Below are 14,154 nucleotides of genomic sequence, written 5' to 3' on the forward strand. Positions count from 1 at the left end.
ACAGAAGCTACAGGACACAGAAATCAATTACCTTTCTCTTTCTTTGAATCACAGTCAGGCAAAAGAGCTCTTCCAAACTCAGGCACTTGAGCATACAGGCTATCTAACAAAGCTTAACCTTTGACTGGAGTCAGTTTATCCACCTACAGAGTCATTTTGCTTGTGGTGGCAAAAGAAACACGGAGAGGGTAAAATATTGGTTTTTTTTAAAAAAAAAACAAAAGTCAAAAGGAAAATTTAAAATAATGCTCAGGAAGAAATTCTCAATTATAGATAGGACTCAAGATCTTTGCAATCAAAAAATACTGGAAATGTTAATTAAAATGCTATGGGAAAATAAAATAATACACTAAATATCTGAGGTTTCAAAAAGAATTTTGAGCACTTCATTTTCAATAATATTTTAGAAAAAATTATGTGTAATTTTGAATCAGAGGTTATGTGCTTGATTTTGAGAAAAAAGTATATTGACAGTTCTGTCCACAAAAATAAGGTAAGAAAGCAAAAGGGATTGTTTTAAGCACAAAAACGGCCTCTGGTTGGCTTTATTTTTCTACGTAAAATCAATTTTACTCAACAGATATGCAAAAAAAAAAAAAAAAAGAAGAAGAAGACAAATGCCACCTGCTTAATTTCTCTTGATAGATAGGTGTAATTCTGCTTTCTGTGTTCACTGACCATAAAGCACCACCTTCCCTTCAACAAACAAGTGCTCTTGCTCCAAGGACATTGTGGCAATAACAATCCATTAGGTACATGCAGGGCATCTTACTAAAGCAACAGTAAATTTAAAAAAGTACTTCTAGTTACCCAGAAAAATCTTCCTGGTGCATAGTGATGATAATAGCCTCGACTGAATCTCCTACAGAGTTCAGTAGCGGTTGAACAGCACTACCCATTAGATCATGGACTGCCTGAAATAGAATAAGAAAGAGGCAGAAGTAAGGAAACAGAAACTAGAAGCATTTACATTTTGAAACCTCAAAAATACCTTGATAAAGAGTTCAACACTGCTATTTATTATTCTGCATTAGAAACTGTTGAATATAAAAAGAACAAAGGCCCAAAATAACATTTCTCTTTGATGCATTTTACCCGGAAAGTACTGAAATAAGGCTTTTTACTATTTCTATGTAAAGCCTTATTTCAAAAAGATGCCCAGCAGTCTGGCATTCCTGCTTTGTAAACATCCATGTTTTGGTGCACACACTTCATTCTGCTGCTGATTCCCCAGACACATGAATGAAGCTGCCCTTCATTCCTCTGCACACAAGCCCTCCCAGACAGCTGGCTGTGAGTAGGAGCCATCCACTGCCATCCACATCTCCCCCCAGGAAAGCACCAGGTATCATAAAAATTATAATTTTGTGTGTGTGTCGGGAGGATGAGAGGATGATGAAGGATCCAGTTATTGCTGTGTGAATGCTGCAGAGAAAGACATTTATTTTCACAGCCACATGACATCTGAGTTTTGACCATCATGAGAACACTCTTGAATACAAATGCTACTCAAGCAGTGATCTGGCACATGCAACATGTAAGCAGTTACAGAAACAACAAAATACAAATTTCAGAATCTTTGTATACCTTTGACTGACACAAAGTGATACCTAGGAAAATAAGTGCCCGTTTTAAGCATAAAAAACAAAGCAAAGCTCAGTCCTGTCCCTGCGGCATATGGACACTCAATTACCTTTAAGGCAGTTGCGACTGTTTGCTCAGCAGCTGTTGGAAATGAGCTCTGACTGGTAATGACCTAAAAATTTTAAAGTAATTGTTAATAGTCAACATTCAACAAATCATTAGAATTCATAATATTTAATTTCTTTTAAAAACATACTCAGTTATCCTTAGTAATGAGTAGTTACATGGGTATATGTATACACATGTGTATATACATGTATGTTATATCTATCTAATGTGTTTGATACAATGCACCAGTATCAGTCCTCTGCTCTCACATTTCCTATGAACTTTGCTTCTGCCTTGTCAAAGAAATGACTCAGTTGAGTTCAACTGAAATCTAGATGAAGAGTTAACAGAATCAGGATAAAAATAAGTCATATATTCTCCCACTACTAAGTATAGCATTTGTGGATAACTATATAAGCAGCTCTATGGCAAATATTTGAAAGAAATGTTGTTTTTTCTCAGTATTATGATTATTGTAATACTACATGTTAAATAGTTGTTTATGTACAGCTACAACAATATTAGAATTGAAAGCCAAGGAATGATCTGAAGAAATATTCTACTAATATCCTTGCAGTTATAAGCATGCTATACAATAGTATTTTTAAGCCAGATAAGTACTGAACTCAAAGACTGAATCATATCACATCTCCCTCCAACAGGCACATGAGGTTCATTACTAAATACATCAGATAAAGCAGACTTAAAATTAATCTACCATCTGTTTGCAAAATCCAAGCAAATTGTATAGGTTTTTTAGCATTTTTAAACACTTTTAGAACATATCCACAGTTAGAAGTACTTCTGATCATTTTTCTAATCAGGTTAAGATTTAGACACAAGTAACAACTACCACTCTATCTGTTTGTCTTAATTTAGAGAGACTGTGTAACCTTTGGCATCACTAAGCCAGTAAATTGGAATTATTCATAACTGTACTTAGTCCTGAAAACATTTCCAGGCCAGACTTTGGTCACAGCAACAATGCACATAAATATTTGTGAGGTGCTGCTTTTCTCGATTTCACCCTTTCTTTCATGGGAAAGCAATGAAGGTCTTGCGAGAAAGGTAAGCTTGGACAGGGACCAGTACACTTGTTAAAAAAACCCCAAAACTAACAGAAAGAGTTTGATTGTTTAGGCTCATAAAACAATGGCTGTGAGATGTGATTGTTCTCTAACACCTTGCACTTCTAATATTGACAGTTTGTCTGGCAGTGGTGCTTACAAGTCTCCAAGCTGTACAAAGGCACAGCAAGGTGCAGCTCTTAACCCAAAGCTGGGCTACATTTGTCAGAGTTCTCTGCCAGCTAATAGGAGAATATGCATCCGATACAGCTAAAGTTATGGCAAGAAGAAAAATCCCCAAGGAAGCCCACCTTCAGAACTGACTGGTGCAGTTTGTAGAGTGAATTAACTACAGCCACGTTCCTTCGCTGTCCCTCGGTGAGCGGCCCAATCACCTGGCTGGCATCTCCTTGAGTAGATAGCTGTGGTGATTGCAGAAATTGTTAAAACAGTAAACAGTACCAGCTCCTTAAACAGTGCACCACCACAGAATTGTGGTTAACTAAGCCCACAGCAGAAAGCCATAGGTCTTCAGTACCAATGTTCTTCCATTTAACTCATCTCGATTCATGTGATTTCCATCTCTGGACAAATGCAACTGAACAACAGGAAAAGGCACCCTGAGAGACTCCTGTGTCAGCTCCCAAACCACAGCACTCAGACCCAGATGCCCAAGATAACTCTTGGAGATACCCAGTCCCAGCATAACTTCAACTTTGTGATCTAAGAGTCACGAGAAGTCACCTCAACGAGGATGCAGCAGCAGAACTGAAAAAGGAACACTTTATTCAGTGCTTACTTCCAATAACCATTCAAGCCTCTCCTCAAAAACTGCTTCTTCGAATAGATGGATTACAGCTTTGTAAATGGCTTGTAAATGAACAGGAAAATAGGTAAATGTAAATGGCTTGTAAATGAACAGGAAAATAGAACTGCAAGGACCAAACCTGCTGGTCCTGTCATTAAAAAGAGCTGGGTGCATGAACCTTTCAGAAAAAAAAAATAAAAAAAAATCTTCATATTTAAAACTCAAATAAACATGCATTTTTCACCATTACCAAAGAAATCAAAGTTCCAGGTTAATACATGAATAGCAATTAAGTACAGAATAGTCCTGTAATGATACCACAGCATTTGTTTATAATTTAATATAAATTGTAATTGGGAAAAAAACAGAAATTATCTTGTGCTCTGAAAGCTGCAGAAATACCAAGAATTGACAAAAAGCTATGTGAATTCTAGAAGCACATCTAAATATTATAGCAAGAACAGCTATTAATAGAAGGCTTTACTGAGATATAATTATCTGACTAGTTATCTATATTTCAGGACACAAAATTATCCTCCAGGAAACTCCTGAAGATGCCTAGCTCCAAAAGACTCTCAGTAAAAATATATCTAACTCATTGAAGAATCATCAAGAGATTTTTATGAAGTGTGTCTTTAAACACAATTGTAGGTGCTACAGAAAGTTCCTAAACTAAAACTAAATATACAGTACCAATTGTTTAAGAACAAAAGAAACAAAAGTAACAGGAGAATGTTTAAGTTATTTGAAACAGTGAATCCTTACTAGTGAAAGATGATTCCTGTACTTCCCATGGTTTTTGCTTAGCATAAACTGACAGCCTGCAAGCCAAGTTATCTAGTATCTGCCAGCACTGCTAATAATGCAGTTTTAGACAAGTTCTTTGCAAAACCATAGGAACTCAAAGTTATGCACCGTGCTACGGTGAAAGCATCAGTTCATTTTCTTTTCTTCAAATTTAGGGATTATTTCAGGATAAATATGCTTCTGAGGCCTTTGCAAGATGGCCTGAAGATCTTCCCCAACACATCTTCAATTATTGGACATAAAAACGTATCTTTAGACTATCTGACAAACCATCTCAGCATCTTTCTTCCTTCCTGATGAGAACAGCCATCTGAGCTACGTAAGTCTCTGTTTCCTTCCTGACATTTCTATTTGACAGACCTGACTGGTTTTAGGAATTCTGCTTCTCACACTTACAGTTTCACAGACTAATACAACAGCTGTGCAGAGAAACACCCTCTCCACCCAGCTGACCATCCTCCCAGACCCCAATAATCTTTTTTTTCACACCTTTTAAAAGAATTTACCGACTGTTCAGTTGGGGTTTTTTTCCACACATTTACAACTACTAAACATAAAAGACCCTATTAAGACAGTAACATTTACATTCTCATCACTTCAGTTCCTCAGAGTCTATTGTAAAGGTTTCACAATTTCTCTTTCTTAGACATTATAAAATCATTACACTGTCTCTTCTGCTGGTGAAAAAGCTGAACTGATAAGTAAAACCAGTAACAAATACAAACATAACCTTTCTGCAGCAACAAGCAGCTCTTGCAGTCAGCAACAGTGCACAACATCTTCACAGGCAAATCTGAAAACGCCTTAAAAGAAACCAATCTTTCTAAAATTCTTTACCATATTACATTTCCTTAAATTCATCACTCTGAACTTCATCAGCAAGATGTGTTGATCCTTTGTGTATTTTAAAGTAAAATCACTGGTCTAAAACAAAGAGACTTGGAAACCTCAATTCTTGTCATTAGCAGTAGTAACCAGGGCTCCCTAGGACTGCTTCTCATGAAAGTGTCCCATGGGAACATCTGGCACCTACATGGATAGTTGTGCCCTGTCATCAGGGAACACCTGGTGCTCACATGGGTGGTCACATAACATCTAGAGCAGAAGTCTCAGGTGGTCATTCCCTTCTCTTCCTGTCACTTGTTTCTGTAACCTTGCCTTTAGGCAAGAAGGTTCTGCACTAACTCTGTCCAACATGGTTCATGTACATACACCTTGTCACTGGCATGTATCTGGATTTTAAGTAGTTTATCATTATGTCAATATTCCAGTGCCTCAGAGTGAATTCTTGACACCTCTAATACCCGTTGTACAATCATGCATCCAGGTAGGAAAATGCCATCTCTTCAGTTCCAACAAACCATGGTATGGCTCATCTACTTTAGGCACAAATCTTCCTTCAATTTATTTTCCATCATACCAGGTTTTATCAACGATTCACATTCATCACCCACATTTACACAGCAAGTACTTTTGAAGTTCTGTGCTGGACACAGTTTATGCATTCAAGCCCAGTGGTAATGCAGCTCTTTCTCTGTTCTTCCCCCACTGGGGACTGCACTGTGCAAATAGGTTGAGTCAAATAAGTGTGAAGCCTAACCACATCCACTCAGCTTGAAAGACACAGTCCAAGGGCCTTCTTTTTGATGAGGGCACTAGAGACAAAATCTGATGACTTTTTAATCAGTCAGATTTATCCAGAAATACAGAAGGCCTAGAGGCTGAATTTATGCCAAGCAGAAACGGGGAGGCCAGAAGGGGTGACTTCATCCCAAATCAGAATCTATTTTGGGAAATAAAAACTAAAAGACAAAGTGTAGCTGAAGGATCAGATCACATCTCCAGGGACCCGTCAGTCACCTGGGAGTTAGTCTGGCTTGAGCCTCCTAGTTGAAGAAAGAACTGAGGAAAAGAAATGATGCTGAAGCCTGACCTGAATGATCAGTAACAAGGACTGTAGCTGATCCACACTTCTGGATCTAAGTGTAGCAATTGATTTATTACACTCTTCAGTTTACTTGGACAAACTGTTTTTGCTTTTACCTCAAAGCCTGACTACTCTTTACAGGAATTTCATGGGCACTTGCAAAACGCTGACAAACCATTCCCCAGCGAGCGGCAGCTCCAGGATGGGCAACCGTCAGTAGGAGCCCCCCCTGCCAGCAGGAGCTACCAGCACATCAGCAACACAAGATGCTAGAGAGGAAGAGAGGAGTGAAGTAGAGGTTTTTCACCAGCAAATTATTAGCCAGGACTTTAGAATCATGCTTTTCCAGGCAATGGGACAAGGGCTGTGCCTTGGGGTACCCTCAGGTGGCAGTGTGCTCCCCCACACCCACCCTTAGGCCATAACCACCAGTGGGGGGTGTGACTGCTGCATCCAGCTTACTCTGGACACGTCTTGCTGGTGTGCAAACATGACAGTAAGCCAATTATTTATGATTAGATAATAAGTCAGTTATGATTCTATCATCTTTCTCTATAAATAGTGACAGCCCAGGGCCCACTGAGCTCTCCTGAAATGACAGCAGTTGCATGCCAGGATCTTCCCTTGGGTGGGGATACCTCTCAAGGCTACTCCCTGAGGTTAAGAGAATCCATATGGTGTCAGATACTCAGTAAATCAGCTGGCAATAAGCGGCGCTGCAACTCTGAAATCTTAGCGAAGTGTTACAAAGGATTGGTTGCATATGTATATGACCCTCTAGATATAAACTGCTATCTGAGTCTGGGAGTAGGATTGGATCCAGCTGCACCCAGACTTCTGAGAAGGAGTTTAGAAAGCAAAGGGGTCCTTTCTGAACCACGTGACACAAGGGGAGCTTCTCCTTTACACTTTTGTCTGACCCCATCCTCTATGCAGTAAATACTCAAGTGCATCTTGCCATCAAACCTTTTGAACCACTGCTGCATTTACTATGGAACTCTGTTAACTGTTCTGTATCAAGTGTATTGTTGCTTCTCTCTCACAAGCGAAGTGCATCTCTCACTCCATCTGCAGCACCTCAATAATATGAACACGCACTTCCATCTGACACAGCACTTCAATAAAACTCAAAGGGCAGCTGTTAAACTACCATGAAGATGAAACACTGAAGGTACTGTATTTCTAACATCTATATGATGATGACATTGTCTAAGGCAGGACGTTGAAATCTGCAGGTTTGATACGGCAGCTGACTAGCTGGAGGAAGCTGCCCAGATGACTTTTTTAAAAATCTAATTCAACAGAACCTGAGAACTAAGTAGTAGACTGGGGAGGTTATTGAACCAAAAAGGACACCTGTAGAACTGGTACACAAAAAAAGGTGTCATGAAGAGGAACAAGCTGACTGAAGGCCATATATATAACTTGCTTCAGCCTGACAAGGTCGAGAAACTGTAAGCCATGATTGGCACTGTGCTCTCACCAAAGTCTGAAGTCCTTCTGGAAAATAGTTTATTTTTGTTTGCATCCTTCAGTACAGTAATATGGTTATACTGCTTCACCTGCAGAGACTGCAGGTGCCTCCTATCGGGTCAGTGAGTTGCACAGTGCAGAAAATTTTAGGAATTATTAACTTGGCCATGTGCAGGAAACCACAAAGTAGAGAAATAAGCTCTTCTACTGAGTAATTCATCTAGCCTTTTTTAGAGATCCTGCTTTAGGGAGAGAGTAAATACACCCTGTGTATCTCTGTTTCCCTCCACTAACTACAGAGGGAATCTAAAGCAGTACTGCAGATACATACAGGTAGCTATACTGCCTGAAGACATATCAAATGAATTCTCAACCTATAAATGTATTTGCAACCCTTTGCATAGACCTGCTTTGGAAATATGTCTTGGAAGTAACTAGATTAAGTGTTCTGGATTTTACATTTTCTATGTTTAATACCTAAGAACAGACGTGTGATTTGCCAGCATGGATTTGATCTCACATGTTGAGACACATGCTGTGATAAGATTGCTTTGGGTTTAAATTCTTGCTTTCACTGTGAAGCAATGAATGTAGAATTTAGATTAGGACATGAATCAAATCATCAGTCCTCCCTGGAGTTACAAAAAATGCTAACTAGTTTTGTCTTTTTCTTGTAGGAATCTTCAGACTATTGATACACATTTTCCTGTAATTTTTTTAGTGTTTCAAAGTGACTGAATTTCTTTCAACAGGTGGCAATTCAAAAGAGACACTGATTTGCTAGCTGGTTTGTACCATTCCCTTAGACTGAATATTTTGTGAAAAAGCTCAGTTTCACACTAAGCAAGATCTTATGTGTATCCTTATTGACAGTTTTGAAAAACTCCATTTATTTGATTTCTTTACTTTAAAACAGCCCCAGCAAACCCACTCCCTAAAGAGCAGGAATAGCATTATTATTTAGGAGGAGTATGGAGAAGACCTTAAAATAAGATGAAAGCACTGCCTCTCAACAAAGCATTTGATCTAACTCTAGAACAACGAGACTAATGTGTTTTGATAGCATAAACTGAACTCCAGTTGTCAAACTGACATTTTCAAGAATAAATACATTCCTAATAGAGGCAGCTGATGTGGCCATACCTCTGGCAGAAAGCAGTCAATCCATCTGGTACTTGGCCTCCTGCCTGATCACAGCAACTTATTATAAAGCACAGAATCCATTTACAGAGTTCCTGAGTCAAGAGGGCTTGGCCCTGGGATTTCTCCCACAGCTACAAACTGGCATGATTTACTACTAGGTTTAGTGTCTTTCATATGGCAGAAGGAGCCTTTTACAACCTCTTTCAACCTAAGAAACACAAACGTTTTCCAAAATCAGTTTGATATTTTCTGTAAAAATACAACACTGTTTATCAGAAAATCTACATAACAGAATCATAGAATCATTCTGGTTGGAAAAGACTTGTTGCCCAGATCCTTTACCAGCCAGCTCTGCTGCCCTTCTCTGGACACACTCCAGCATCTCAATGTCCTTCCTGTAGTGAGGGGCCTAAAACTGAACACAGGACTCAAGATGCAGCCTCAGCAGTGCCCAGTACAGGGAGACAATCACTGCCCTAGTCCTGCTGGCCACACTATTGCTGATACAAGCCAGGATGCCATTTGCCTTCTTGGCCACCTGGGCACACTGCTGGCTCACATTCAGCCAGCTGTCAACCAATACCCCCAGCTCCTTTTCCACTGGGCAACTTTATTAAGAACTGGCCCCAGTATTGAGCCCTGGGGAACACCACTTGTCACCTGCTCCCAGCTGGATTTAACTCCATTCACCACAACTCTTCAGGCCCAGCCATCCAGACAAATTTTTACCCACCAAAGAGTATACTGGTCTAGGCCATACACAACCAGTCTCTCCAGGACAATGCTGTGGGAAAATGTGTTGAAGGTATTAGTAAAGTCCAGGTAAACAACCTCCACAGCTTTTCCCTCATCCACTAAGTGGGTCATCTTCTCATAGAAGGAGATCATGTTTGTCAAGCAGGACCATCCAGCCCCATAGACTTGTGTATGTCAAAGTGGTGCAGGAGGTTGCTAACCATCTCCTCTTGGATTCTGGGTGCTTCAATCTGCTCCCCATCCTGGTCTTCCAGCTCAGGCAACTTGGTATCCAGGGATGAACTAGTCCTACTACTAAAGACTGCAGCAAACAAGGCATTAAGTACCTCAGCCTTTTCCTCACCCTTGATCACTAAGCTTGCCCCTGCATTCAATAAAGGATAGAGATGCTCCTTAGTCCTCCTTTTGTATTTAACAATCTGAACTCCACTACCTATGTCACCTACTGTATTAGCTACTTAAAGGATAATTTGTAAAAAGAAGAAACATAATTTAGAGATTTGAAGTGTAGGAATTGAGGGAATTTGTCAGGGCAAATAAGGTCCTTGAGTGACGAGGATACGTTAAAGTGAATGTTTTGCTTTAAAAAAAAATAAACTAAAATTTATGGATAAATAATAAAAAAGTACTTATGCTTTTGGAATGACTCCTAATTTTTCAAAGAAGAAGAAATATTTCAAGATGTGAAGAAAGGAATGAGCTGTGAGCTTGGGCAATAACCTAAAATGTACACAAAAACATTTATATTGCACCCTCAGGACATTCTGATATATATATGTATATGTATATATTAGCTTCCTCAGGAAAATAAGAATTTTATATTCTAGGAATATAGAAAAGGAGCTCTACGCAGAAGGCATTCAAAATCTTATAGAAAACACAATCATTATTCTAGGAAGAAAACTTTGAAGGAACACTTAAGTTCTTGACCAAGAAAAAAGACCAAACATCATGTTCATATTATTCATGCTAGAAAAACAGCAATCATCAAAACACTCCCTCTGGGGTATTTCTGGTTTTGATTATTTATCCTAATATTTTCAAAAGCAGAAGAAATGGAAGGAAAACAGCAAATGCTTTTTCTGTTACAGAAAACACAGGATTTATCTCTAAGTCTTTGAATCATCTGAGAAGAAAAGCACTGCACAAATAATCAAAAGTGAGTAATGGTTCATGGTCCTTAAATGAGATGCTTTAAAACAACTCCACTATTAGAAAGCACCTAAAACAGTTCCTTTAAGGAATCTCAGAAAATCCTGAACCTGAAGCACTCAAAATAATTTCTCAACTTCCAAAAATTATGGCCCTTGTATTTGACATTTTTTTTCAGACTCAAGTTTATTCAGCAAGCCCAAGTCTGAGGAGGATTTCAAGGACAATGTCTGTTGATCCTGATACCTCTGACTATAACAGTTTACTAAATTTTACATGCTTGCCAAATTTATGACCGAATGATTAATCATATTTCATATGTCATCCCAATAGCTGTTGGTCCCAACCAACTACTGAGAATGCACCTCCAGAGGTAAAGAGCAGACATCCATCCCCAAAACCTGTGAGATGAGACCAACATGATAGGGTGATATTCACCTACACACATACAAAAAATATAATCACCTTATTTAATTGCCATCTGCCTGGTTTGGTATCAAGTCCAGGTGTTAACTGAGATTAGAACACATCTACCCTACAGAAGGTTATAAATGAGCTTTACATTGTCCAGCTCTCATTAGAGTTGTTCCAAAATTGCAAAATTCCAAAGCCTTTATTGTATCAACATCAATTTATCCAAATAAATTTCTGAATCATGTAACTTAATTTGGTATGAAACAAATTAAAGCACACCATAACAAAACACTCCAAGTATTGTGCAATCTTGCTCTTTTTCTACCTCTTGGCAAAACTACATGCTAGCTAGCTCTAAGTAACTCTCTTAATCACTTTCCCAGCACGATAAAATGAAGTACATAGTACTCTCAAAAGCAGCCTATTATGCTTGGATGATTTTTTACTGGAGTTTAGCCAACATCTCAAAGAAAAGAAAAAAAAAATCACACATTTTTTATGTGAGTCACGATCTAACCAGCGAAAGACAACAGGAGAATGAAAAAAATGTTTTATAAAGTTATTTTGTTACTGCAACTTTCTCCTTTAGATTTTTAACTCAATTTTTAGAAGTTTAAATGCTTTTTAAAGTGACTTATCAGCTAGACATTTCTAAGTATTCTCTGACCAATATAAGTAGCTTCCTAATGACTGTTTTAACAAAACTCTTCTGATTTTTCCATTAAAAAAATTACAAAACCTTAGTTGACTTCTGATTATTTCAAAATTAGACCTCTTGCCATTTTTAGCTTTTATTACTGTACAGTGAAATAGTAATTACTCTGAAATTATTTTAGTATACAATAGCTTCCCACTTATTCTATTTAAACACCTATTAATGAATTCCTTTTATGTGCCAAATATTGAATTCATATTTTTGGGCTCTCTCATTTAAGCAGTATAGATACAAGTTTTTCAATGACAGTAACACTATGTCTTTAAGGGACTGGTATAATACACTTAATTCATGCATCTCAGAAAGAACTGGGGAAAATGTGATCTTTCACATTACTTACACCACTGTAACTGACCTGTTATTTACAGAAAACCTTTTCTGCAGTGTCATTTCACTACTGTTCTTGACAATTTGTGAGCTTATAACATTTCACACTTCCATCTGAAGTTCACAATATTCAGCATTTAGACAGGAGTACTAGATATGTTTCCCTGGAACTGTCAGACAAGTCTCCTTGTTGGAATCTGTCCTGAATAGTGATTTATGCACAAACGAAAGCTCACAATTCAATAAAACACCATCTAATACGAGACATGGATTAATTCTTATAAGATCACATAATAAAAAAGGCAATCAGAAATTCACTTTATGCCATTACAATGATAATTCATCATGCTTTTCAATTCAAAACCATCACAGGCCTCATAAATTTTCTGGAGTTTAAATCTGGTGCCAGAATTCCAGTGTATGAACATCTTCCCTTCATTGGAAGAATATGATTGCAGGAAATCTTGTCTCTCCCTCTCTCTCTCTCTCTCTCTTCTTCACCCTGCTTTCCCCTGTTTTGCTGAATTATTCAGCTAGTTAAATTTAGCTATGTCAGATATGTGGATGGATGGACAAAAAAACAACAAAGCATATACCCCAAACCACATAGTTATGTTATTAAACATCAGTAAACATCCCAAATTAGATGCAGCTCACATACATTTTCTTGCTAACATAGCATATTTCATTTGGGGAACTTGTATATGTTAAATAAATGTTTTTAGTTGGTGTAAGGTACATTTCTCCTTAGGAATACATATGACTAAAGCCAACCCAGCAAATGCTGTCCTCTGTAAATAAGGTCTTATTTTTTTTTAATTTTCCTAAGAAGAATGCAGAATTACAGCCCTCCTACATCAACATCTTTCTTTCTTGCAAGATATAACAGATATTTTTCCTTGCCACTAGGCAGACAGGGGCACAATCGATGGAGAATTGTGTAGTCCAGCCCCTCTCTGCTTTTTCCTAGTCAACCACTAAGTACAGACCAAACAGTTCAGAAAAAATTCCCATCTCCATCAACACTCAGAGAAAACTAAGAACTGATCATGTTTTATCATGGCAATATTTTAACCTTTAAATCCCACCTTCCTTTGCATTTTTGCTTTTCTTAAACAATTCCAATGACTGAGCCAAGTCATTCCAGTATAATCTCTGAATCAGTTAAAATACACTTAGCCTTTCAGATTCTGGACAAAAATATGCCATTCATATTGCTTCTCATCTAAATAACCCACTGAAAACAGCTTACTTAAATCTTCCTTCACCTGTTCAAGCATGACAGACACTTTTTCTTCTACAAATGACATTCCAAAAATTCTTTGTAAAGATGCTGCCTCTTTCTCAGCTCAGAATTTAAGCTGAATTAATTGTTGCTGGTTTTTTATTCCACCTGGCATTCTAGCACTCTCTTTCCTCATTTGCTTTATTGCAACAGGGTTTACAAACTAAGGAGAAATATTAATAAATTACAGATTGTTTTTAAACAGTAAAAATATAAACCAAGATCAGAGCACATTTAATTTTAATCTCAGGAAGAGAGATCCTGGAAGATGTGTGAAGCTGTGGCATGACAGAATTACGCTTTCAAAACTACATCACCAAAGCCAAAGGGCAGACTATTTTTCCTTGACTATCTTATATCAGATGTACCATAAATCCACAAAGAAAGAAATAAGGGGAAAAAAAAACCAAGACTCATCCACCACAGGATCACAAGTAGTTATGATGATGAGATGGGTATGCAGAAAGCTGAGGTTTATTTTAAATCTCAGTAATTATAAATCAGGTTTTTAATGTACTTAAAGGACAAGATTAGGGTTTTTTTGCTTTTTTTTTTTTTTCCTGAAGACTTGAAAGACAAAAATAGTTT

General features: G+C 37.9%; 1 protein-coding gene across 1 annotated transcript in view; it reads right to left on the reverse strand.

The window, feature by feature from the left end:
• Positions 1-14,154, reverse strand: part of COG5 (component of oligomeric golgi complex 5) — a 177,682-nt gene that overhangs the window by 21,707 nt on the left and 141,821 nt on the right. Inside the window, exons 15-17 of the mRNA XM_009996782.1 lie at positions 3,071-3,181; positions 1,694-1,756; positions 811-914 (exon numbers count right to left, since the gene is read on the reverse strand). Of these exons, the coding sequence (XP_009995084.1) occupies positions 811-914; positions 1,694-1,756; positions 3,071-3,181 (278 nt within the window). The remainder of the gene's footprint in view (positions 1-810; positions 915-1,693; positions 1,757-3,070; positions 3,182-14,154) is intronic.

Source organism: Chaetura pelagica, unplaced genomic scaffold, assembly GCF_000747805.2.
Source record: "Chaetura pelagica isolate M959 unplaced genomic scaffold, ChaPel_1.0 scaffold534, whole genome shotgun sequence".
NCBI classification, from domain to species: Eukaryota; Metazoa; Chordata; class Aves; order Apodiformes; family Apodidae; genus Chaetura; species Chaetura pelagica.